Below are 26782 nucleotides of genomic sequence, written 5' to 3' on the forward strand. Positions count from 1 at the left end.
TGACTGCTGACAAACAGGCTGAGTACTCCAGCAGAATGAATAAATATAAACCAAGGTGTTTATCTGCAGAGCACACCCAGCCTGGACCCAGCTGGACAGAGACAGACAGACAGACAGACAGACAGCCATCTCCCCCAGCCATGTCAGCCTGGGCACCTGGGGACCCTCTGTGCCCCTTACAGTGAGCAATGTAAAATCCCCCCCAGCCCCCGAGGAGTTTGTGTATTCCCAGCACACAGAGCTCCTGCTGGGAAGCACTTCCAGGCCCTCCATCCCATGGTGTTTAAAAGCTGCCTCTTATTTTCCCAGCCTGCACGGAATGGCAGGCAATGGACACCCCGATGGGCTCGTGCCAAGGCTTTCAGCTGCTCCCCTCCTCCTGCAGGATGGATCCTGGGCTCTATCCCTGCACCACTTTCCCAGCACTGCCCTTCCCTTTTCTTTTGCCAGGCTACACACACCAATGTTCTCCAGTGGGGTTTTTGTTGTAAGACAAGCCTGCAGCCTCCTTCAGCAGCCTCTGCAGCACCTGTACAGCTTTGCCGGAAAAACCAAACAGATCAGGGGGGAGGAAAAAGCACCATTCTACAGCAGATTTTACTGAACCCTCTTCCCTCGTGGAGAGAGGTCCAAACCCCAGGACTTGGTGCACTGTCAGGGCCACCCCATGGCTGGGGCAGCACTGTCACCACTTCCCCAGAGGGACACCAAACACATGACAACTTGGGGTGGAAAAACCCTTCACCAAACCTAAGCCCCACCAGCCGCAGCACAGCTCTCCTGACACCAAGAGGTTTATGTGCCTTGTTTGCAGGAAAGTTAATTTTAAGCACGGCGACGCTGCTTGCCCAAGGTCACAACGTGAACAAAAAGGATCCTGGTGCCAAGAGCTGAACAAAGGCTCTGGCCACGGCTCTGCTCACTGTGGCACAGGTACAGTGCTGCAGGACAAGCACAGACACAGGAACCCCTCTCGTGTCGGGGCCAGCAGATAAACCACAGCATTAATCCAGAACACAGCCACACCGTGGTGTGCCAGACATAACCAGGTGGGTATCACAGAGTGGCTATGGTTAGAGGGGACCTGAAAGTTCATCTGGTTCCTAATCTAGTTCCAAATCTGGTTCCTGCCATGGTCAGGGACACCTCCCCCAGCCCAGGGTGCTCCAAGCCCCATCCAACCTTCAACACTGCCAGGGATGGGGCAGCCACAGCTTCTGGGGGCACCCTGGGGCTCAGCACCCTCACACTGAAGATGAATTTCCCTTCTTTCAGCTTGAAATCATTCCCCTCATCCCATCCCTCCATGTCCCAAGTCCCTCCCCAGCTTTCCTGGAGCCCCTTCAGGCACTGGAAGGTACTCTAAGGTCTCCCTGGAGCCTTCTCCAGGCTGAACACCCCCAGCTCTGTCCTTGCAGGAGAGGGGCTCCAGCCCTCTCATCACCTCCATGGCCTCCATTACAGCTCAGCCTATTTCATGCCTGAGGTCCCCAGGTGCCATTCCCAGGTGCCATTCCCCAGACAGTGTTTCCTGAGGAGGGTTTTACTCACTGGAGTCACACGTGTGCTTCCATTCCTGCATTCCTGCCTCCCAGCTCATCTGCCCCTGCCCTGGAGTCACCTCTGTTATCTAATTGCACGCAAAATAACCAGCACTGAGATTCAGGGTGGGTAATAAAGAAATAAAAAAAGCTAAGGATGTTTGGTAAACTGCAAAAGATTCACTTTACTGCTATTTTGGACCATTGTTTTGCTTCTAAAAAAAAAACCAACAATTGTTTTGAAGGGTTTGTTATGGTGGTGGGAAATTTCGCTTCCTCTGGGTTCTGTCTGCTCTCCCTTCCTCCTTTTTCCCTTATTAGAAGGGAAATTTAAGATAGAAAAGAGCTTTTTTTTTTTTAGAAAACCCTGCTTTCAGAATAAGATTTTCCTTTCAGATGTCATCACATTCCTCTAACTTCAAGGAACATGACATTTCCTGACAAGGAACATGGTAGTTCTGAAAAAAAAAACCAAACCAAACAACCACTTATCAATAAAACACCCCCAGGGGCACCCGAGCTGTGCTCTGCCTGCAGCACAGACAAACTTCAGCCTGGGAGAGAGGTCCGGGTGCTGACCAAATGTGCCCACGATGGCACCAGCTGGAGCTGCAGGTCCTCTGCTCTTTCTCTGTGTTGTTATCTCTGTGCAAAAGACTGACCCGTGAAGTCACAGGCATCTCATGACTTCCATTTGTTCAGCCCCCCAGAGGTCGTCCCCCAGCTTGCTTTGTGACAGGTGGAAGGCACATCCCCACCTGACCGTGCCTCAGTTTCCCCTGTGCTGGACACGGCCACCTCACCCAGCAGGGCCCAGGCTGAGGAAGGGCCCAGGGAGTCCTCAGGGAGAGGAAATGCCTGAGAATTCCTGAGCCATGACTGACACAGGGAATTAGGATGTCAGCACTTCGGGGTGAGGCAGCAGCACATCCCCCCTGGGGCACTTTGGAGCCTTTGGTCCTTCCCACCCCCTCTGTTCCCTGGGGGTTCTTGGGAGGCTAAATATTGCCCTAAAATACCCACGGGAGCCCCTGGAGAGCTCATTGCTGGTGTGGTTATGTGTTATATCCACTGATAACCACCCTATGTACCTATGGATCTGCATGAAATCCACAACACTCAAATAAATACATTACACCTGTATTTATTACCTTTCCAAATCCCTTCCCCACTTTGCTCCTTACCCCACCACTTCTCAGATGATTTCCTGGGCAGACAACCTGACAGCAACAACAATTACTCATGTGTTTCCAGCTGACACCTTTCACCAGCTCAGCCACACCTTCTGCACACCCAACCTCCCCCAGGCTGGAGGCCCAGGGATCACTGGAAAGGGAACAAGGAAGTGCCCAGAAACAACCAGCACAGCAGAGCCAGGAGGGACCATGGGCCAGGGGATCTGGGAAGGGATCAAGAAGCAGCTTTGGGCTCCATCCATGGATGCTTCATGACCCTGTGCCTGACACAGTGTCCCAGGACATATTAAAGAAAAAAAGAAAAAAAAAGAAAAAAAAGTAAAATCTAAGGGAGTGTAAGAACATAACAAATATCATCTTCTTACCCTCATGCTGTGGTGTCTGATTACAGAATAATTTGGCAGAGACATCTCCACCAGAAAGACTGCCCTTTACCAAGGGACAAAATAATCCTGCCATGATGTCCCTTGGCACTTCACTTGTGCTGCTCATCCTTTTTCCTGCTAGCACAGACACCTGCTTTTTATTCCAACTTTGGCAGCTTCAGGTGCTGGTTCTTGTTCTGCTCTTCTCTGACATTAGAGAGTCCTTTAGTGCCAAGTAATTTCTCCTTGTGGTGGTACTTACACAGCAAAAATCAAGACACCTCTCAATTTCCTCGATAAACTGAGCAATTTGAGCTCTCGAGTCTCTGCTTGGGAAGCATTTATCCAGCCTCCCTGTTCCCCTGCTGGGATGAGCCCACGGATTGGCATTTCTGCATCTCTGCATCCTGCTGAGCTGCAGCCCAGCCACCCACAGACACAGACACAGACAGGAGCTGATGCATGAGAGTTTATTTACCCCCAGATGCACACAGAGGTCTGTGAAAGGGCTTTATCTCCCACCACCAGGGACCAGAGGGGTTACCCAGGGGTGCTCCTGACACATTTTGCCTCCCCCCCATAGATTTATCCTCACCCCTGGGGGAAGGGAGCTGATTCAGGGCCACCCCTCCCCAGCCAGCTGCTCTCTTCTCATCTCCTCAAGCCATGGGGAAAGGCAGGAAGAGCTGAGCAGAGTTGGTCAAGGACCCACCTGGAACCCATCCCCTTCACACGGGTGCTGTTGCTCTAATTACTGCCCAGCCCAGCTCTGAGCAGCCTCTCCAGCAAATCCTTCGAGAGAGGCAAGGCATTAATTAATTACTGGTATTGTCATTCTAATCACAGGGCCTGGATTTCTGATCTCCACCTTCCCTGGAAGAGCTGCTGCTGCTCAGTGAGGGACAGGGAGGTCCTGTCCTCCTTTCCCCAGGGGGTCAGCACCCACCAGCACCCGTGTCCCTCTCCTACACTCAGCTGCCTTTGCCATCTCGTGGAGAATCCCACTCATCTTCCCCTCCTGCTGCTGGGAGAAACATTTCATTTTCCTGCTCATCATCAGCCACTCCGTGTGTCCAGAGCAAAAAAAAAAACTATCAGTCCCCAGCATGGAGAAAGGTGTCTGTGCCAGCAGCTGCTGGGAACAACCCCTTGGCTGGGGTGGGACCTCTGAACCAAACCATGGCTTGGAGCAGGGGCAGTGACACAGCTCAGGTTCCCCTTCTGAACAAAACCACAGCTCCACATCACGAGATTGTGTGCACAGCCCCTTCCCCATCACCCGGGGTCAGGACAGGGTGGCACCCCAGCACCCCAAGGACACCAGAAAGCCCCCCAGCACCAGGAGTGCAGGGGAAGGGGTTAATCCCTGCCCAAGCTGCTGCAGGAGCAGCTCTGCCCGAGGGCACCATCAGCCCTGAACATTTCTCTTTGTCTGGCAATGCTTTCCGAAGGGGTTTGCTGGCTGGCTGCATCCCGGGTGGAAAAGCAGGGGGGACACTGGCATCCTCCCCCCCACCTGTCCCCACCCTGCTCATCCCAGCTCTCCACATCGGGGCTGGCCCAAGGTTGTCCCTTGCTGGTTATTCCCCTTTTTCCAATCATTTTAATTTGATTTTCCAGGAGCTCACCAGGCTTTGAGGGCAGACTTGTCACACAGCAGGGATGGCACTGCCAGACCTGCCCTGGCTGGGGACACCATTAAAAACTTCTCCCCTGCCACAGGAGGAGCTTTCCCTGCCCCAGAGGCTCAGTGCTGCTGCCACCAGGAGCTGAGGATGCTCTGCCCACACCAGACCCATCTGCTGGACATCTCCTGCCAGCCAGAGGTGCTTCCAGCCCAGCTGGGGGCAAGCAAAGCACTAAAAGGAGCTTCTACAGCCCCCACCTTCACGGTGTCACCAGGCAACACTGATGTTTGTGCAGCCAAGTGCTCGGTTGCCTGGGTCCAGTTGGCACAACCAACCCCACCGTGTCCCCATGGGGACACAAGCAGAGGACAGGGCAGCTCATGACAGGTTCTAGGAGCAGCAGCTGGGACACTGCACCTGCCAGCAGCCCCCAAGCTCTGCACAGTGGGTAACCATCCAGCCCCCCCTTCCTTCACCATCTGGGGTGCCAAGTGGTGACAGCAATGAAAAAAAATATCAAAAAACCAGCATGATTTTGGTGTGGGACAGGGGGAGCTGAAGGCACTGTGTGACCCCAGGGCCTGGCACAAAGGGGACGAGGCAGGCAGTGACTTCCAGCACCCTTCACCTTTGCATACTCCTCCCATGGGCAAATACTCCAAGCCCAGCCCTACCTATAGCTATTTTTACAGAGTCCTCTAAAAACCTGCTGTGCAGGGACATTTCAGCCACTGGTACAGCTGAGCCAGCACACCCACCACCACCTGAATCCAGGCCAACAAATGCACTCGAGCTGTCTTATCACAGTTATCAGGCTACGACAGCACCAGAAGAAATCCCTTCCCTTGGGTCTGAATCATCTCTCCAGACACCTGCCTGGCAACAACAACGCTCCAGCTCAACCCATCCCTCCTCCTGGCAAGCCCTGGGGTTTTAATTTCACCAATTGCCTTCCCTGCTGCAGCCCCAGCACCTGCAGGAGCTGCAAAGAGCTGAAAGAAAATGGGGCTGAGAAAGAAATTACAGCAACTGCATTTTCTACCCCTCTGCAGCCACATTTCTGCTGGTGGCCCCCAGCAGCATCACTGCCAGTGCCTGGGGGCAGGCAGGGGAAAAACTGAATTCCCCAGAGCCAGCTTGGCACTGGCTGTGCCCAGGGGCAGCCAGGGGGCTCCCGGGTAGGAACACCCTAGGGGGGAGGTCCAGACTTCTGGTTTTCCAGCTCCTTCCTAGTTCCACAGGGACCTGATCCTGTGCTGGAAACCACCCAGCCCTGCAGGGTCTGTCAGGGGGGCAGAGCACACCTCCTGCCCCAGCCCAAGGGCAACCAGAGGAAACCTGAGGCTCCTGTCCCTCACTGAGGCTCCTGTCCTTCATCCAGCCCCCCACCCACCAGGACACAGCCAGGTCAGGGGCTCCTGAAGGTCCCAGAAGCCCCAGGGAACACCAGAGCCACCAGGCAGGGTCTCACCAGCACAGGTTGTGTCCTTCTGCTCCCAAGCACAGCAGATCCAGGGGCAAGAGAAAGGTTCAGCCAGAAGCCCAGCCCAGCAGCAAATTTCTCCAGAAGGAGACAAATCAAACCAGAAAATGGATTTGCAGTTCAGGCTCAGTGACAGCCCGAGGTGAAGCTGGCCAAGGATGCGGGTACCCATCCCTCCTCCACAGCACTGAGCAAGGATGGGTGCTCCTGGCAGAGCTTAAATGGATGTGGGGGTGGGGACCCATGGGCTGGGGGGCCAGGTGGGGCTGGTCAGGGCCATTGAAGGCTGATGGGACCCTAAGCAGCTCCTACCCCCACCCAGCCCCAAGCCACCTGGGTGGGTGCTCTGGATAACTCATCTGTCCCTGCTCACCCATCATGAGGACTGGGTGCTCACCAGGGGTGCTGGGGCAAGCAGAGGAGATGCTGCAGGTCACCAGGGACTTCTCTGTGGAGGAGGCAAACCTGGGGGACCTGGGTTTTCTGCAGACCTTCCCCAAGCCAACCATCAACCCCTTGCTGTGGGCTTCACCCACTGCTCCAGGAAAAAGTGAACAAATCTTCTCTGTGCAGAGCAGCAGCACCTGGAGGAGGGGGAGCACCAGGGCAGAGCCTGCCCCATCCTCATCAGGGTCCTGGGTTGGAAGGGACCTTGGAGACCACCCAGTTCCCCAGTTCCTCCAGTCCTGGCTGCATCTCAGCTGCAGCAAATTGCTGGTAATGAGCCATATCCCTCTGTGAGCTGAGAGGCTTTGAGATCAAAGATGCTGATCTACAAAACAAAAATATGATCATTGGCCTTTAAAAGCCAGACTAAGCTTCTGAGGGGGGAAAAAAAAAACAAAAATCAATTTTCTGTAGATCTAATTTGAAACCATTTTAATGCTCATTAAGCTGGTGAGACCCAAGCAGATTGTGCAGGATGGAAGACAGGGGAAAAAAAAAAAAAAAAAAAAAAATTATTGACATTTTAGTGTAGGTCTTTATTCTCTCCACATCTCCCTGCTCCTGGCCAGAAGCTTTTAGTAACACTATTGTTAGCACCAGGATTGCCATCCTCGTGTCCTTTTTATAACCAGCTTGGGGAAAAAACAAAACAAAACAAAAAAACCTGAAGGCCTTGATTGAATTTAAAGTAGTGGAATTTGTAGTGATGACAACAGAGCTGAAGATGGAGCACCCTGTGAGCCCCTCTCCCCTGGTCATTCCCTGGCTCACGGTGGCCATGGGTGTCCCCTCTGTGCATCTTCCCCGGGGGGGGGATGAGGGAAGGGCCACCTGGTCCTCCTGTGTCCCATCTGGCAGCCCCCAGCCCCACATCCCCACCCGAGGAGGGCACAGGCAGCCCCGGGGGGTTATTTGGGAAATGCAAAATTTGGTCCCGCGGAGGGGGGTCCTGAAGGGTGATTGGGGGCATGGGGAGAGGCTGAAAAGGCCAGGAAGGATGAAGCCTGGGCTGGTGGGAGGTGTCCCTGCCCACCCAGGGGGGTTGGATCTTGGTGATCTTAAAGATCCAACCCAACCCATTCCATAACTCTTGAGAAAAAAAAAAAAAAGAGCTTGAGGCGAAGGGCTCCCCGGCACCCCCCACCCCGCGGGGTTTTAAGCACCAGACTTCTGCCAAGCGGTTCCCCCGCCCTCTCCCAGCCCATCCCAGGGGGGTTCGGTGCTGCAGAACCGGCCCGGCGGCTGCGCGGCTCCGGTTGTTTGTGTGGGTGCCTGCGGAGGGCAGCAAAGCCCCGGGAAAAGCCTCCAGACCCCCCCCCCACATCACCATCCCCATCACCCCACCATCACCATCACCCCACCATCACCATCACCATCCCCATCACCCCACCAGCCGGGTCCCCAGGCCCAGGACCCCGCAGGATGCAGCCCCAGGCAGGGAGCATCGATCCCTGGCCCTCGGGCTGCTCCATCGGGAAAGCCCTGGATGAGGATTGCCCAAATCTCCCCTGGAGCCTCAGTGTCCTCTGTCAGCCCCAGGAGCAGGGACAGTGTCCAGCCCGAGCTGTTTGCACAGAATCACCCAAGAATCACCATGGTTGGGAAGGCCCTTTAAGGTCAGTGTCAGCCCTACACCACCTTAACCACTGCATCACCTCCTGAACCACCACATCCACTCCTTGCCTGAACACCCTCAGGGATGGTGACTCCACCACCACCTCCCTGGGCAACCTGGCCAATGCTCCACCACTCATTCCTAATATTCCACCACTCATTCTTCCTAATATCCAACCTGAGCCTCCCCTGGTGCAACTCGAGCCCATTGCCTCCTGTCCTATCACAGGTCTCTGGGATTCCCCGAATCCCCCAGATCCTGCACAGCACGGGCTGAGGAAAGCTGCAGCACTGGCACAGGCAGGGAAACAAACATTCATCTTCTGCTCCAGATTTAGCTCTCTATTGATTTTCCAGCTGCAGTCCTTGTCCCAGAGCTCAAATTACCCATAAAAGACATTGCAGAAAGGAGAGGAACACAAGGCAGCTTTGTGGGTTTGATCAAAAACATTAAATATCCTCAACAGCAATTTCTGGAAGGAAAATCTGTCCTTCTCAGGGTGGGGATTGACTTACATTTATTCTTGAACAGCTCAGAGACACGGCCACCTCCCCAGCTGCCACTGCCCTCTGGGCAGCACCAGGACCTGCAGGAGGGATCTGGGGTCCTCCATTTCAGCTTGACACCTCTGCTGGATCCAAAACCAAGGATAAAACCAGTTTCAAACTCCCCCTGACTGCACTGGAGTGGACATGATGATGTCCCCTGAGTGTCCCTGCTGCTGCTTCCCCCTGCCTGCAGGTAACCCCCTTGCTGGCCACATCCTGCAGCTCTGTCCCCAGGCCCTGACCTGCCCCTCCAAGGGGGATCTGTTCCCTGGGCTCCAGCACACCCATAGCAACATCCCTCCCACTTATTAATGGTTGCTCCATCAATAAAATCCCCTTGGGAAGAGCCTCCAGCCCAAGGATCTGCCTGGGGTTCCTGCATTTCAGGAGGACATCCCCTGGGGTGCAGCTGGGGATGTCCCCAGGCCCCCCATCACCCAAAGGTGTCCCCAGCAGGGAGGGTTGGTGCTGGCTGTGCCCAGGGCTGGGTGCTTTTGCTGACTCAGCTGCCCACACCCTGTGTAAACCCTCACCACCTGCTGCTCCCGGGGCTGTTTGCTCAGCCTGGGCTGCTCTGTTTGCCTTTCAGGGGATCACGATGGAAGGAGATGGCCTTGGGGCTGCTGGCAAACGGGGCAAGGCAGCTCCAGGCCCCTGCCCCAAGGAGCCTCCACCATCCCTGCTCCTCCTGCGTGGCTGCAACCCCTCACCAAGACCCAAACCAAGTCTTCCACAGAGCTACAGAAAAAAAATCACCTGTCACAGCATAACCCGGCTGCCACGCAGCCAGGAGAGTTATTTATTACCATTTCCTTATAAACAGAGATATGGGGGGGGGGGAGGAAAAGCACCCACCCTCCCCAGGGGCAAACAGCAGCAGCTGCAGCTTCCATGCTGGGATCTATGTACATCACAGTGTGAAGTCCATCAGGGAAAAAAAAAAAAAAAAAAAAAAAAAAAAAAAAAAAAAAAAAAAAAAAATCGATCCAAGTTTAAAAAAAAAAACAACAAAACAAAACCTCCCCATGTGTACTTAAAACCAGGAACTGGAAAAACAGAGGCTGAGAAAATAGTTTGGGCCCCTCCCTCTTACTATAAAATATATAATTTTTTTTTTTTTTTCTCTAAGGCGACGTTTCACAAAACCAGAAGCGACGTTCCTAAAAGAGTCTGAGCTTGCAGCCAAGGACACCGCAGGGGCACAACCCCCCTGAGAAGCTAGAGTAGAACCGAAACCTCCACCCCCCGCGGGGCCTCAGTGCTCAGCATAGTCCTTGGTCTCCACCCCCGTCTCGTTGAGCACCGTGGTCCTCATGATGGCCTCGGTCACAGCGTAAGGGTCGCAGTTGGCTGCCGGCCGCCGGTCCTCGAAGTACCCGCAGCCATCCTGCCCCACCTGGCGTGGGATGCGGATGCTGGCCCCGCGGTTGGCCACGCCGGCAGAGAACTCGAAGATGCTGGAGGTTTCGTGGTGGCCGGTGAGGCGCCGGGAGTTGTCCCTCCCCCCCCGAGGGTCGTAGACGCAGATGTGGTAGTGGTGCCGCTTGCTCAGCTTCTCGATGGCAGCTTCGATGTGTCTGGGGGAGAGGAGAAAGGGGTTGGGTTGGTCAGGGGGTGCATCTGGGGGGGTTGTTCCCCTGGTCAGGCTGTCACCCTGTCACCCCCTCCTGCACGGGGATGAGCACGGCCCAGGGGATGCTCTCAGCTCATCGGCTGCGTTTCTAATGAGCTGGGACAGCCCCAGCCCTCTAGGGCTGGAGACACACGGACTATGGGGAGCTGCCACAGGGCCAAGGACACCCCCAAACCATCCCAGAGACCCCCCAGGACTCACCTGAGGCCCCCTTCTCTCCGCATCTCCTCGGTGCTGTAGTTGGTGTGACACCCAGCGCCGTTCCAGTTGCCGGTCATGGGTTTGGGGTCCAGAGTAGCCACGACCCCAAAGTCCTCACAGACACGGTGGAGGATGAACCGAGCCATCCAGAGGTGATCCCCCATCTCGATGCCTTCGCATGGACCCACCTGGAATTCCCACTGGAAGGGGGGAGTGGGTGAGGTTTGTGCCTCCCCATCCATCACATCCCTGCCACCCCCAGGGAGAGCTGCCAGCCCGGGCCAGGAGGGAGCTTCACCCCTTGGGAACCACCAACAGGGATGGGAGCACCCAGACAGACACAGGACAGCTTCACTGGCCAAAAAAAAAAACCCCAAAACAGGAATAAACTGCTCAAATCAGGAGGGGAGCAAATCAAAAGAGGGAAAGAAGCACCATGCTGACCTTTGAGGATCCTGTGTGGAGGATCCTCCAACCCATGCTGCAAAGAGGACAAGGGACTAATGAGGGCCCATTAGCACCCCCCATGGGCTGCTCAGAGCTGGGGTTGTGCCATCCAGGGTGAGTAAGCACAGGGTCACACCTTTATGGCTGCTGGCAAAGCCTGGCAGAGATGGAGCCTGGGATGCAGAGAGCCAGGAAAAGCCAGGAGGGTGCATAAAGGTCCTGCCCCAACTGTGCTGTAGATAAGCCCCTGCTTATCACCAGGAGAAGGTGGCAATTCAGTCTGGCCAGCAGCCTAATGCAATCAGTGACTCCCTCCACCTAACTCCTAAATAAACCCAAATCCCCCCCAGCTGCTCCCTGGGCTGCAGGAGCAGGACACAGACACCCATCACTCCACACGCTGCATCCCTGCTCCAGGGATGGAAAGCTCAGGGCATCCCCCAGCTCCACAGTTTGGTTTGGCTGAGGTTTCACTCCCCTGCCCCCCAAAAGCAGGGGGCTGCATCCCAGGGTGAGACATTGTAATAAAACCTGAGTATTTTCAGCCTTGCAGTGCAACCATTCCCATCCCTGTGGGGAGTCCCTGGGTTGGGCATCCCAGGGGAGCTGGGAGTTATTCCAGCCTCATGGGAACTTGGTGTGAATCCCTGGGAATGGGTTTTGGGGCTGTCCACACCTACCTGGGAGGGCATCACCTCCGCGTTGGTGCCGCAGATCTTCACCCCCGCGTACAGACAGGCCTTGTAGTGGGACTCCACAATGTCCCTCCCATACACCTTATCTGCTCCAACCCCACAGTAATAGGGGCCTGGAAAGGAAAGAGAAGTCACCATCCAAGCAAACCTTGCCGTGGTTTTTACATTCCCAGCCACCACCTGCAGAGGATTTATGCACATTAAATGGTGTTGCTTTCCCTGGGGCATCAAGGCACCCACCCCAGTCCCAGGAGAGCAGCATGGAGGAATTCATCTGAGCAACTGCAGCCTTATCTAAGTGGTTAGACAAGACCTGAGACACACCAACAGCAACCAGGAGGTGGGCAGGAGATAAGGAGAGCTTGGCTTGGTCTGCCCCGTGGCACCTCGCTGACCCTCTGAGCACATCAAGCATCCCAGATTGTTCTGACAACAGCTGACATTGTTTGTGGCCAGGAAATTCATCTCCATGAGGTTTTCTACTGCTCTTCCTCATTCCAGCAGGTCAGATGAAGATCTTCTCCCCGCCTGGGGGCAGGGAGATGTTGAAAGCAGTAGGTCCCCACAAAAAGCTGATGAGGTCAGTTTGGGAAACCCCTGGCCCTCTCCCAGGAAGCAGCCGAGGTGCTGCAGGAGGGCACCATGTGCTGATCCTCTTCCAAACAGCCACGGGAAGAAGGTTTCTCCAGCCAAATTCTCCAGCCCTTGCCAAACAAGTCGTGCAGCTGAGCTGTTTGTGCAGCCCAGGTCGGGCTGGGAGCCGTGGGGCTCAGCAAACACCTCCTGACCTCAGCCCATCTCCTGCCCGGTGTCAGCAGTGGTGGAAAAGCTGTCCCCGAGGTTGGGGATTGATGGGATGATGGGATGATGCTCCCGGGCTGCAGCAGGGTGGGATAAGGGGATAATTTGGGTTGGGGAGGCAGCACTCACCCTGGGGGCCAGGGAAGCCGTTGTCGGGCCAGCCGTAGGGGTGGCCATTGATGCCCAGCAGGGTGTATTCCTGCTCCATCCCAAACCAGGGGTGGGAATCCTTCACCAAGTCCATGACTTTCTTGCACGTGTGTCTCAGGTTGGTTTCTGAGGGCAGAGAGGTCCAGGTTAGACCCAAGCTGTGAGTAGGTGCCCACCAGGCTCTGTTCCATCCCATCAGGAATCCACCCCTGCCAAGTGCTTCCCACAGAAGATGTAAGGGATATAGGGAGTGGAACCCCCTCCTGAGCTCAGTTACCTTTACCTTTCTCCTTCTCCATGTTTCTGGTCAGCACCCAGGCTGGCTGGCCCTGCAGGGGACTTGGGGCACCCAGGGCTTCACCAGGAAGATACAGATATCAGAGCCCCATCCTGACATGGGACAATGGGCCAAGCAAGGGGAGGGAGCAAGAGTTTTGGCCAAAACAGTGGGGAAAGAAGGCTGAAAACCTATGGCCCAGGGACAGGCAGCCTCCAGGCTGCAAATTCTGGCTTCAAATCACAATAAAAGACCCAAAGCAGCTCCAACAAATCCCAGGGCATGGGCCTGGAGAGGTGACATCTCCCTTGCAGTGATGGGGACATGGAGGGAGATCGTTTCACCCCTCAGAGCCCACCCAGCCCTTAACCCACCCTGGGAGGACCCAGAGGGTGCACCCCACATCTGCAGGGGCCCACGGGACTGAGCTCTGCCCCAGGGCCAGGAGCTCCCAGTACAAACTGCTCTGCTGGAGGAGCTGGAGGGTGGGAACCTCACCCAGGACACCTCCCCCAGGGCTGGCAGGCAGGATGGAAAAGGAAACATTCCCGACTTTCCCCATGGCTGTCCCCAGCCTCCCCCCTCCCTGCAGCCATCTGCATCACCCCCCACGGATGCCTTCTCCCTCCCCCACATCCCTGACAGGGACACGGCCCCACTTTTCCAGCCAGTAACCAGTTACCCTCCAGCAAACAACCCCTCTGGGAGCCCCTCACAACCCAGCTCCCCCTCTTCCCCCTGGGCCTTTATCAGCCGGACGGGACGGACACTGGGACTGTGGACTTGTGCTGATAAGACCCAGAACTGGTGAGCTCCTTGCAGAAGGTCACCCTGAGCCAGCCCCTGCTGCTCCAGCACCTTCTCCCTGCTTTTCTACCCTTCAAGGAGGAAAGCTGCCACCGACCCAGCACATTAAACCCCTGCCAGCTCCCCAGCTGGAACCCCACAGCCCCAGGGCTGGGTGAAGCCTTTGGGCACCATGAGCTCCACTGCTGCTCTGCTCCTCACCCCACGCTGCCACAACAGGTTCCTGCAAACCACCAGTGCCTGAATTTCAGAGCCTTGGGCCAAATGCTGGGTGCTGAGCTGCTCCCTGGGGCCAGAGGGAACGGCTCTGCCTGGAGAAACTGCACCCCAAATAATAAAGGGGTGAGCCCGGGGGGTGCAGGCAGGAGGAGCTCACCTGCAGGCTTCCTGTTGTACTTGAGCACTTCACAGAGCACCAGCTTGTTGGGGTCCAGGCAAAAAGGGTCCCTGAACATGCAGACAGGCACCAGGAACATGTCACTGTTGGAGCCCTCAGCTTGTGCCGTGCTGGAGCCATCGAAATTCCACTCGGGGACATCTGGGAGGCAAGAGGGGACAGGGCAGAGGGAGCAGGATTGGGAAAAGGCATCTCACGTATGGATGGTGCCACGTGCTGGTGCCCTAGACCCGGGATGGAGCACCCAAAGGGCACCGAGTGCCACAGCCTGGCTCTCTGAGCACCAGCACAGCAGGATCAGTCCCGGCCACATCACCTCCCTCTGCCAAATCCCATCCGGATGCCAACACGTCCCCACGCCTGTTTGCCCAGTGAAAAGGGGCGAGGATCTCATCCTCCTCTTCCCACCCAGCCCTAATGACAGGGATTAGGGATTAAGCAAACCGCATCCACGCAGGTTGGGCATTTATTTACCTGCTGCTGGAGCTCATCCCATGGGACACCTGCAGCCAGGATCACCCCTGCCACCCAACCAGGGAAGGGCGAGTGCCAACTCCCAGCACCCAGCCCAGCCCAGAACTTCTCCCCAGAGGTATCTGGGCCCCTCCACCACTTTACCTTCGATGCTCTTGGGCTCCTTGTCGAGGGTCCTGCTCTTGCAGCGCACCCCCTCCCCGCTGCCGTCGATCCAGACGTAGGTGACCTGCACCAGCCCGTCCTGGGGCAGCCTCATGTACTGCTCCCGCACCAGCTTGTTCAGCCTGGAGCTGTGTGACACCGACATGGCGACAGCCCTGCCAGAGCCCAGAGGTCAGCACGGAACCACCACCACCACCCCCCTGCTCCATCTTCCCCCTCTTTATTCTAAAAGCAAACCTCCCCCCCCAAAACCAAACCGACCAAAAACAACACCACAAATCACAACCATCCCCACCCCCTCCTCGGCTGCCTCCGCGGATGCTCAGCTCAGCGCGAGCGGCTCCGAACCGGTCCAACCCCCGGCCCCGTCGTGTCCCTCCCGGGGACTCGAACCCGCGTCCCAGCCGCTCACCGGCCCCAGCGCTGCCCCCGCCCGCGCCCGCCGCGCTTTATACGCGCCCGCGGGGTTGGGGCGGTGCGGAGGAGGCCCCGCCCCAGGACGGCCCCTTCCTACCCCCAGGGTTACCCATTAGAGGTGTTTTGTTATGGTTTTGCCTCCTTATGAAAATATTGTTGAAAAATTGTTACATAAATTTGTTAAAATAGCAATTAAATTAACAAATTAACAAGTGATGTGCTAAATATTATTTGCCGCCTCTCTCCCTCGCACGCAACCCCCTTTCCCCCGGGTCCTTCCTCTTGGCACTCTGTTTCTGTAGGGTTGCTCACTGAGATGCCCCCAGCCCTGCTCTGGGGTCAGGGGATGGTGAGGCTGCCATGGGGCGCTCCCCCAGCACCCCTAAAGCCTCTCTGGGACCTGCCCTGCCAAGGGGGGGGGTCAGGGTGCCTGGATGGCTCTGGGGACACGGGCAGCCAGATCCTGGGGACACAAAAAATCAGATCTGTAAGGGCATGGGCAACCAGATCCCCAGGGACAGGGACAATCATAATCCTGGGGACACGGGAAGTCAGATGCCTGACACCCCCACTGTCCCCCCCCCTCTGCAGAGTGAGTTGCTGGGAAAACACTGTCCTCACCCACTTCAGCCCCTGGCATCTGGAAACTCTTGATCTAAAATACAATTTTTTACATTTTGAAGCACTGGGGAGTAGCTAAGTCCCTTTTAAACCCCCAAACTCTCCACGCGTGGCAATGGCTCTGAGCTGATTTACAGACAGCCAAAAAAAAGCCAAACCAAACAAAAACCCCAGGCAGCCCGTGGGGATTTCAGCTGGTTATTTCAATCCAGCAGCACTTCCCAGCAATGGAGCTGAACCCGGATCTCAATCAGCCCAATTAACCGGGACACTGCCTGTTCTGCTGCCCAGAGACAGAGCCCAAGGGTGCCAGCACCCAGCTGGGTGCCAGCACCCTGTGCTCCTGGCTCTTATCTCAAACACTGGGGTTTGGTTTGTTTTTTTTTCTCTTGGGTGGAGGGCAGCTTTTCAAAGAAACCCTCAGCAGACGCAGCTGCGACTCCAGCCTCATTTTTTAAGCAATTTTTCCATGTTCTGAGGGGGGAAAAGGTTCCAAAGCATCATCAGGCTCCAGAGCAGTTTGGGGTTTTGTTCCCCCCCCCTTCTCCCCGGGTCATTAAGGCAGACTCATGCTTGTGGCTGCCTGACCCACCCCCCTGGAATGTTTTTCCGCAAAACAGTAAAACATCTGCTAAAAAACCCCAAACCCTTCACGGTTGATGCCCCTAGGGCACCCCCATCACATGTCCTCCCCCAGGGACCCAGCCCCAGCCCCCAGCTCTGTGCTGCTCCTGGAGGTGTTTGGGTCCCGCAGCAGACAAACAACCAGGGGAGAAGCCTGAAAGCACCTCTGGTTGCACAAGAACCAGGAAATGAGATTGGCAGAGAGAGAAGCAAAACTTAATGAGCAATTTTGGTCCCCGGGCGGTGACATCAGTGGCAATGGGCTGTTGGCAGGACAGATGTCACCTACCCCAGCACCCTGAGTGAGGATGTCAGCAGGCAGGGATGTGACCGAGGATCCTGGAGCAGCCACAGGGCTCTGGGCTGTGTCACCCACTCTTGTCCTGAACCCCCCCCCCGATGTCCCTGGTGCTGGGACAGGGAAGGGCTCCTCGGGGAGCTGAATTTGCCACACAGCTCCAAAGCCAGCTCCCTCTCCAGGGTGTTTTGGGGATGCATCCACCAAAGCGGCTGCCAAGCTCAGTGCTTCCTCATTCCTATTTGGAAATCATCCCAAGTGAGGCAGCAGTGGAGGAGGAAACATCCCCTTGTTGTGCAACCCGGGGGCAGCGTTTCCCGGAGCCTTTGCAACACCAGAGTGTGGGATGTGCCCGGGGTTCTGCTGGGGCCCTTGGCCCTGTAACCCATCTCTGTCCAGAGAATCACAGAATAATTTGGGAATAATTGGAAGGGACCTCTGAAAGCCATCCAGTCCAACCCCTGCAGTCAGCAGGGACACCCTGTCCCTGCCCACCCCGGGGACAGCAAACATTCACCACCAGCAGGCACCAGGACCCAGTGACCCCCCCGAGGGCAGCCAAGGGATTTGAAGGTGTCCTTGTAGCAGCAAAGGTCACAGATTAAATCTCCAGAGGACTTTGCAGACCCTCTCCAGGGTGGCAGGAGGAGAAGCTGATTCCTGAGATGCCATCCCTGTCACCATGGGGGTCCCCAGGGAGCTGCCCGGGGTGTCACAGGACACATGGGGCTGGTCCCTTCCCCAGCACCTTTGGGTTTAGGGGATGCCCAGGGGAGACCTGGCCATGGCCCCAGCACTTTCCATTTTTACCTCTCTGACTTTGTAACTTTATCAGCCTGAGCACTTCCAGCCTTGCCAGAATGCACCGAAGATCCTGCTAAAGCTTTGGTTTTCATAATCATCAGAGCTTTAGCAAAATTTCCAGGTTGAAAAAAAAATAAATTCAATAACCTGACATGCTTTACCAAGAAGGGGTTAAATGTGGATTAATTTACCTTCTGGGGTGATTTTTAACAACTTCACCCCAGCTCCAAGCTGGTGCTGAGGTAGGGCAGGGACTTGGGTCTGGATTAACTACCCCCAGGCACAGGGGGAAGCAGAGATATTGGGGTGGAGAGTTTAGTTTTTTTTCCTTTATATTCTCATTGCCTACATTAACTTTGGTTTTTCACTCTAAATTCTCCTCTAGGATTGAGGATGCTGCTCAGAACCAGGGGGGTTTCACCCTGGTTCTCCTCTCCTCCTGTGCTGAAGGTTAAAGCTCAAAAGCATCTCCTGGAGCCCTGAAGCACAGAGCCCAAGGGAAGAACATTTCCTCTCCCCAGGTTCTGGGTCCCTGGGGCTTTGTCCCCTGCCCAAATGTTTGATGGGGAGATTAGAGGGGAGGCAAAGAGGAGGGAGGGCGGGGGGAGCCCGGCACAAACACCATAAAGGGATTAGAGGGGCTGGGGGGAGAAGGTGGGGATTTCCCTGCATCCACAGGTTTCCCTAGCCCAGGAAAATGCTGTGAAGAAAAGCTGGGGGGCAGAGAGATGGGGGGAGTCCAGGGAGTCTGCAGGACCCGGCTGAGGGTGCTGGGAAGTGAAGTTTTGTGAAGCTGGTGAAGCTTTGCCCCCCAGCTGCCCCCGGGGCTGCTTTTAGCAGCTCCTTGCTGGGCTGGGTTGGGAGGATGCCCTTCCACCCTTCCACCCTTCCATCCTCCCACCTTCCCACCCTCCCCAGCAGCTCAGATAATTCTTGGCATCACCTCCTGACTTGGAGGAGCTGGGAACTCACCCAAGGTCACAGAGAATCCCCATGCTGAATCCCAAGGTTCCCCTCCAGCCCCAGCTCCTTCCCAGCACAGACGTCTCGGCAGGAAGGGTTTAGGTGTTATTTTGGAGGTTACTTTCAGCTCCAGGGGTGGGTGGGGGTGTTTGGCAGGGGGTCCAGGCTGCCCTCAGCATCCCCCCTCCTCCAGCCCACAGACAAACTCAGACCCGGGCAGAAACCCCCAGCAGGTTCCCCCTTCAAGGCTTTTTTTTGTTTGTTTTTGTTTTTTTGTTGTTGTCGTTGTTGTTGTTCAAATTTACTTTTTAGTCCTCCAGCCATCACTTCAGGCTGTAGGAAAAGCGCTGATGGGTGACAGGAGCAGGCACAGGCACAGCCTGGGGGAGGAACCCATCCCAGCAGCTCCAATTTCCACGGTGCTGGTGCAGGAGAAGCATCCCCGGGTGGTTCAGCCCCAAATCCCGTGAGATGGGGATAAATTTCAGCTGAGCCCTTCCCCGGGGTCCCCCCCAGCCTGCAGGAGCCCCAGCCCGGGGGTGTCCCAGGGATTCCCAGCCCTGCAGCAGGATCAGTCCAGGATCTCTCCCAGCTCGTTCTGCAGCTCCTTGGGACAGGGACAGGGCCGAGGGGCCCTGCTGCCACCCTGTGCCGTCCCTCTCCGAGCTCCAGCCAGGTCCCAGCTCACAAAGCCAGGGGATTTTTCACCATTTCTTTTAGCAAAAGGAAGTCTTCAAGCACATCAAAACTCCCCTGGCAGCCAAGGGCTCAGAGAATTTTCCAGGTTGGGAAAGACCCTTGGGATCATCGAGCCCAACACCATCCCTGCCCTACAGAGTTCTCTCCTAAACCACATCCCCCAACACCACATCTAAACCACCCTGAAGCACATTAAACCTTAAAAGACCCCCTGCTCTGGGCAGAGTCTCTCCATCAGCAGAAAAAAAAACAAACAAAAAAAAACCCCAAAAAAACCCAACAAAAACAAAAACAAAAACAAAAACAAAAACAAAAAAAACCAAAACAAAACAAAAAAAAAAAAACAAACAAAACAAAACAAAACCAAAAACCACACTAAGCCCAAAAAGCACCAAACCAGCACCAAAACGATGAACCCCCATTTCTGACAGGCAGGATTACAAGCAGGGCAGCTCTGGCCACAGCCTCCTCACCCAGCTGGTTTCCCAGCACGGATCCTGTTTGGCAACCCAGCTTCTCTGCAGCCTCACACCGATGCAAAACTTTTTTCACTTCCCTCCCTGCTCACCCCGAGCCGGGGGTTCAGACCAGTCTGACTTTGTTTGCTGGGGTCATGAGGGCTGGTGGGGTTTGGTTTGGTTTGTTGTTGGTTTTTTCCTTTTTTTTTTTCTCTTTTTTCTTTTTTTTTTTCCCCCTTTTTCTCTTTTTTCCTTTTTTTTCCTTTTTTTTTTTTCTTTTTCTTTTCTCTCTTTTCTTTTTTTTCTTTTTCTTTTTTCTCTTTTTTCTTTTTTTCTTTTTTTTTTTTCTTTTTCTTTTTTTCATCCCTCCTCCCCCATAGGAGGAAGAGGAGGAGGGGGGGGGCTCTTTGCTGGTGGTTTTTGTTGTGTCAGTGCTCAGCTCTTTAGGACCGATCTCTTCTCCTTCCAATCACGAGCTGTCAGGAGGTGGAACTTGCAAAGGGGAAAAGAACAGAACTCAGCACTTCTCAGACAATCGCTGGAGCTGGCAGGGGCTGCCCCGAGCTGCAGGGGATGAGGCTGCCTCGAAGAGCAGTGTCTGAGGCCAGGGGTGCAGCTGGGGAGATATTTGAGGGGCAAAAGCTTTGCTTTTAGAAGAAAAACACCTTATTGCCAGCTTACTGCAGCTTTTTGCACAAAAAAAAAGAGCAAAAAACAAAACAAAAATCCCCCCAAAAAACCCACAAAAAAGAAAACAAACAAATAAAAAATCCCCCAAAACCCCAAAATAAAACAACCCCAGCAGCTGGGTTCTGCTCTTTGGGAGCTCTCTGGGCAGCAGGGTTGGGAGGTGCAGGTCTGGGACCCCCCCCTCACCCTGCACCCCTCAGGAGGGCTTTAATGTCAATTTCAGTCAAAGCCCCCAGCCCTAGAAGGTGCCTGATTCTGGGGGAAGGAGCCTCCTGAATACTTTGGTTTTCTCTCATTTAACCCATTTAGCAAGCAGATTGATCCAGAGCATCCCCACCCCATGGCTTCCAGCCCTCCCAGCTGATTAAATTGACACAATTTGGCTTTCCTGGGATAGCAACAACCACCCTGCAGCCAATCTGCCCTTTTGGGTGTTTGCCCCTTGCACAAATAAAAAACCCCTCCAAACCCTGCAGCTTCTTTCATTGCCCAAACCTTGGGAATTTGCCCCAGCAATGCCCTGGGGGGAGGTGGTGATGCAAACCCCCCAGACCCCATCACCTGCCCTGATTGCTCCGTGATCCTGGGATTTATTCTGTCAGTTCCCAACCCAAAAATCCAAACCTGTGTCCGGGGCAGAGCCCTGGGCCCAGCAGTTCCCATGCAGCAGAGACAGGGGGGCTCTGAGCTTCCAGCCTGGCAGGGGGGGACAGGGGACACAGAGACCCTGCCACATCCACAGCTGTCCCTGGGGGCTCATCCTGGAGGGAAAAAGCTCCTGGAGATCTCCTGAGTGTCCAGACACAGCTGGGGCTGAGGCTCCTCAGTGGTGCCCGTGGCAGAGCAAGGGACAAGGGGCAGGATCAGACCCACAGGAGGCTCCATCTGAACATCAGAAATCCCTTTTCTGACAGTGAGGTGACTGAGAACAGCACAGGGCACCCAGGGAGGTTGTGGAGTCTCCATCCTTGGAGATGCCCCAAAGCCACCTGGATGGGGTCCTGGACACCCAACCATCTCTGGGAGACTCTGCTTGAGCAGTGGGGTTGGACCAGAGGATCCCCAGAGCTCCCCTCGTGCCTCAACCACTCTGGAAGAAGAAAAAAGTCTTTCACAATAGCACCAAGTCAAGGCAGCAGCCAATAAATGCCAGCAGAAGGGGAGGAGCTGAGCTTTGGCACGGCCCTGGTGAGGTTTGATGGGCTCACAAACAGGAAACCTCTTGGCACGTCACCAGCCAGAAATGTGGGCAAGTGGTCCCTGTTCCTGCTGGCCCAGCAAGTCCTGCCAGGGACTGGTGCTGCTGGGATCCTGATGCCAGGGATGCAGCTGAGGGCTTCCCCCAACACCACAGCAGCATCCAGCCCCACCGGGTCCTTCCTCCCATGGGAAGTCATCAGGAGGGCTCCGGAAAACCTCTGGAAAACCTGGATCATGGGAAACCTCTCAGCAGCTCCTGATCCAGTACCTGGCTCAGGGAGGGTGCTGGGAACACCAGGGAGTCTGCAGAGAGAGGGGTTTGCACCCAAAGGAAGAGGTTTCTGCTGGAAACTGGGCATGAGAGTCACTCAGGTTGTGCTCCCTGGTGGAATGAAAAGGGATTTTCCTCATCCAGTTCCTCCCCAGCTCTTCCTCACCTGAGTTTTGAAACACGAAGCTTCACCTTTTTGCTGAGCTCTTTGGCACTGCTGTGGCTGAGGATGGGGATGGGGATAGGGATGGGGACAGGGATGGGGACAGCCACCTCCCAGAGGCACAGCCAAACCTCCCCTTTTTCCTGCATCAAATCAGTAACACCAAAGTTTTCCTTCTTCCGGGCAAGAGCCCAAAGCCAAGCTGCTCCTTGCTGCCCTGAGCAGAGCTCTGGAGCCTCCTGGGATTTGTGCTGTTAGGAAAAATCAGGGAGCAGCCCCTTCCCTTGCAGGCCCCTGACAATGGAGGCAGGTGGGGGATTAATTAAAATTAATTAGTTGAGAGAAAACCAAGTTAGAAAATGAGCCCCACGGTCACTCCTGCCCTGCCCTTGGTGGTGGGTTCTGGGATGGATGAAGGATTTATTTGTTGGTTTCTTTGGAGCAGACCCCTGCAAGCTGCCCTTCTGCACCCCCTGCAGACCCCAGACCCTGCTGGGACCATGGGCAGGATGGAACCTGGTTTGGGTTGGGAGGGACATTAAAGGGTCACCCCCAGGGTGCTCCAAGCCCCATCCAGCCTTCAACACTCCCTCTTGGGCAGGACTTTCTCCAACAGAGCTGCAAAGCACCTTGAATGTTTGCGAAAAAAAAAAACAAAACCAAACAACCCACTTCAAAGCAAAGTCTATAACCATCTGAAACAACCTCGGGTTTGTGGCCATGGGTTTATCCTGCATGAACGATGAGAGAACCAACATTCATCCTATAAATCCCCCCCAGGGATGGTTTCAGCCACATTGCATCACCCACTGAGCTCTGGGGGGGCTCCTGGGCTGGGGGAGGCAAAACCAGAGCCTGGATGTGAACAGAGACAATCTCAGCAGCAGCAGCAGCCATGTGAAAGGGTTTATTGGAAGGAAACGTGGGGATATTTACAGGGGTAAATCCAGGGCATTGCTGCCCCTTCCCCAGTCCCTGTGGGAAAAGACCTTCAAGCTGATCAGTGTTAACCCAACACTGACAAAACCTTCACCAAGCCCTGGCCCTGAAGTCCCCACCACCCCAAAACCTTTCCTGAAGACTTTTTTTCCTCCTGACACCTCCTCCAGTTGTTGCTGCTACCTGAGGATGGGTCTGGGACAGGCAGTGGGGACACAGACTGGGGCACAGCTTAGCACAGAGCTGATGATGCTTTGGGACATCAGCACAAAGTGTTCATTGCTGCTCCTTCCCCTTTTGCAGCACCCAGGCTGCCTCTGAGCCAGCCAGGATCAGCAATAAAGGCAGCTTGGTGGCTTTGCCATGGGCAGCTGGTGTTAGGGCTCAGTGTCAGGATCCTGGCAGCCATCCCAACCCCCCACAGCCCTGACATGGGCTGGCAGGACACAACTCCTGACTTTTGCTTCCAGAGTCTAATTTTATGCCCAAAGCACAGACTCCAGTAAAAGGAGCAATCTTGGGTTCCTTTCCCATCTATCTTGTTAGAAAGTTGCTCTTACGTTTGGCTTGGCTGCTGGGAATGCTCCAAAGCTCCTTACAAGGTCATGGCAGGAAATTGCATTTGGTGGCATTAATCTGAGTCACCACGTTGGGAGCTTTTCCCCTTCCACCCTGGAGTAAACTCATTCATGAGGGTGAAGAAAAGGAGGAAAAAAAAATCAGAGAGCCCTCCCAGGGTAGAAAACTTAACCAGGAGATGGCATTCCCCAGGTGTGGGGACTTCTGAGTGTCCCAGGGGAGGGAAATTCTCCTGGGAATGGTGACAAACTGGACCTGAATGATTTTCCAGTCCCTTTGGGAAGCCCTGCAGCAGGAGGAGCCTGAAACTCCTTGGATGCTTCCCAGGGTTGGCCATGCAGGAGCAAATCTCATTCCTCCCCCCAAGAAATCTACTCAACCCTTTGGGAAGAAGAAAAGTCAGCTCACTGGGTGGCACAAAGCCTCATCCCACCTCTGGTGATTCTGTTCCTGGCTGAGGTGTCCCCAGCAGGCAGGGATGGGTTCCCAGCAGGAAGGGGCTTGGTCCTTCCCTGCCTTCCCAGGCTCAGCAGCACAGGATGCCTGGAGGATGCTCCTGCTGCTGCCAGAGGTGCTGCAGAGCTCCTGGTGGATGGGTGCCTCTGGATCAGCAGCCTGGATCAGCAGCCTCTCCCCAGCATCCTCAGGCTTTCCGGATGATCCGTCCGGGTTTCCTCCAGTCCCTGCACCTCTCCCGGCGCACGGAGTGGACCAGAGGCCTGGAGAAGCTGGAATGGCTGGATCTGATGGGGCTGCTGGGGAGGAACAAAGGGAGACCTTGTTAGTGGGGTGGGGGAGAGTTGGGGAACATCTCCTGCATCCAGGGGAGGCTCTTAAAAGGACGGAGTTGGGGATGGCAGGATGGGATTCACCACGGGTCCCGGTGGCTTTGCCAATAAAAATGATCCAGGAATCATTTCCCCCCGTGCCTGGGAGCAGTGGAGCAGAGGCTGGAGTGAGCTGGGACAGCAGCAGTGGCTGCTGAATGGAGAGAGGGAGCGGGGGAGCTGCCAGTGGAGGAGGAGAGAGCTGGGGAAAAGCTGTGAGGGTGAGAAAAGCTTCCTCAGAGCAAAGCCTGCTACTACTCAGCATCCCCAGAAGGAAGAAGAGCCCTGAAAATCCCCGTGCTGAGGGCACAGTCAGGAGACAGCTCTCCCCTGCCCTAATTAGCTCCTCGCGTTATAACTTAACTTCCTAATTGGTTTTCAAGTTAATTATTTTGAACAGAGCAGGGAGGTGGCAGCTCAGGTCCTGTGGCAGCAGGGAAAGCTTCACCTGGACACGGCTGCCCCAGTTCCTGGGAAGTGAGGTGGCCTTTGATCCACCTCTTCCAGGAGGTCCCTGGTGCTGTCAGCTGAGGTTTGGGTTCTTACAGGAAGGTTCTGAGCACAGGGAGGTTGGAACTGGGGTTGGGATGGCTGCAGCACAGCAGAGGATTAGGGTGAGCAGGGAGCTGTGCTGCAGCTCTCAGCCCCAGAGCTAAGTGGGTCACGGGCTTCCCAAAGGTCCCAAAGGTCCCAGGTGTGGATGTGCCTTGCCTGGGAGCTGCAGGGGGGGAATGTTGGGCCCTGGGGTCTGAGTCTCAGGCAGCTGATGGAGGGCTGTCCAGAAGCTGGCATTAAAAAACCCCAATACCATCCAGACCCCGTTACCCCCATCAGGGCTGCCCCCCAACCTCAGCAATGTTTGCAGAACCATTTCTGGATTTTCAGGACGTGCAGGGTTTTTCTTCTCTGCCCTTATTTCTCCAGCTCGTTTCTGTTGTTGGGCAGAAAACAAAGAGGGGACGAGCACAGCGGGCACAGCCCAGGGGAGGGGAGGAGGTGGGGAAATAGTGAGCTGCAGGCTCAGGGTTTAGCAGGAAATACTCCAGGAGCCAGGAGCCTCTGGAGGTTTGTGCCTCATTGAGGAACATCAGGCACCAAGCGTGGCTGCCTCTGCTACCCACATTTTCCTCTTCAAGGGATGCAGACTGGGAACCCAAATCATGGGAAATATGCTGAGTTACAGCCCATCCCCACAAAACAAAACAAGAACAAAAAGCAACAAAATAAAAAAAAAGCCCAACCCAAACAATAAACCCCAAACAAACCCTAAACCCAAATGACAAGAATATTTCCCTGCAAGTGTGTGCAGTGCTTTCAGACAGCACGGGCTCAGGAGATTAACAGACCTTAATCTGGGCAGCAATACACAGCAGCTGACACACACACACATCCCTAGGGACCCGTGTATGAAGACAAAAGGGAATTTTTCCCACCAAAACACACCTGAGCTATTCACCTGGAAACAGAAAGAGCCAGGAACTCACCCAGAAGACCAAACTGGACCCGCCTGCTTCTTGGGCTTGGCTGCCTGCTTCTGGTACTCCATCCAGCCACTCACCAGCTCGTGGAGGATCATCACGTAGAGGAGGAAAATAAGAATCCTGGGATCCATCCGTGGCACTTCGGGGTCAGCTTCATTGGGTCCAGGTGACATTGGAGCGAGGGGAAGGGGCTGCAGGGCTCTGGGGATGGAGAGGTCTCTGCTGGAGAGGAGCCTGGGAGGGCTGGGGGTTGTGCAGAGGGAATTAATGCTGGGAAAACCTCCCGGGAGGGATGAGGAGCTGGAGCCTCTGGCGTGAGGCAGCATCCACACACACAGAGCTGCAGAGGACGTTTCCTTTACCGGGGTGGATCACATCTCCTGGGACTCCATCCCTTTTGTTTGTGTGTCCCCCCCCGCCCGTTCCCCCTCCCCGCCCCTTGACTCCTGCTGTGTCTGCATCACTCTGCAGCCATCAGCATCCCAGCCCCCCAGCATCCCACCCTTCCAGCATCCCACCCTTCCAGCATCCCAGCCCCCCAGCCCCTGGCAGCAGAGGGGGGATTTGGCTGCAGTGCCCTCCAGCAGAGCACTGCCTGGCTGCAAAGGATAAAATCATCCCCCTCCCAATCCATGGCTGGGGAATTCTCCGAGCTGTCTCCTCCTGGTGTCTCAGCACTTGGGGCTGCAGGGAGCCAATGTTGATTGGGAGCATCACCGAGTGTTTTGCAGCTGAGAAATCTTTGTTTCCTCTCCCTTTTCACACCCTCTGGTTTTCTTTGCCTCCTTGTTGCTCCTCACTGAAATCTTCAGCTGTTCTTTCCCCTGCTGTAAAGCTCCGGGGGGTACCTGGTGTGCAGGAAAACCCTGGGGCCACAG

The 26782-nt window shown here is 55.3% G+C and overlaps 1 protein-coding gene and 1 long non-coding RNA gene across 4 annotated transcripts; both read right to left on the minus strand.

The window, feature by feature from the left end:
* Positions 1-9575: 9575 nt before the first annotated feature.
* On the minus strand, positions 9576-15292 carry LOC139806442 (glutamine synthetase). Of its 3 annotated transcripts, none has more exons than XM_071766042.1 (7): positions 15166-15292; positions 14850-15025; positions 14211-14372; positions 12730-12876; positions 11785-11912; positions 10658-10857; positions 9576-10400 (listed from the first exon to the last, which is right to left on the minus strand). In XM_071766042.1, exons 2-7 carry the CDS (start codon positions 15013-15015, stop codon positions 10079-10081), a joined length of 1125 nt encoding a protein of 374 aa, XP_071622143.1. In that variant the 5' UTR covers positions 15016-15025; positions 15166-15292; the 3' UTR covers positions 9576-10078. The 3 variants fall into 3 exon arrangements, with proteins under 3 accessions (XP_071622143.1, XP_071622145.1, XP_071622144.1); XM_071766044.1 differs by having other exon boundaries at positions 15264-15289; XM_071766043.1 differs by having other exon boundaries at positions 15219-15241.
* A 7680-nt stretch (positions 15293-22972) lies between these two features.
* On the minus strand, positions 22973-26399 carry LOC139806387 (uncharacterized). Its single transcript, XR_011730230.1, has 2 exons — positions 25908-26399; positions 22973-24351 (listed from the first exon to the last, which is right to left on the minus strand). It is a non-coding gene; the product is annotated as an uncharacterized lncRNA (long non-coding RNA).
* Positions 26400-26782: the final 383 nt, after the last annotated feature.

The sequence above is a fragment of the Heliangelus exortis genome, chromosome 22, assembly GCF_036169615.1.
Source record: "Heliangelus exortis chromosome 22, bHelExo1.hap1, whole genome shotgun sequence".
In the NCBI taxonomy this organism is placed as follows: domain Eukaryota; kingdom Metazoa; phylum Chordata; class Aves; order Apodiformes; family Trochilidae; genus Heliangelus; species Heliangelus exortis.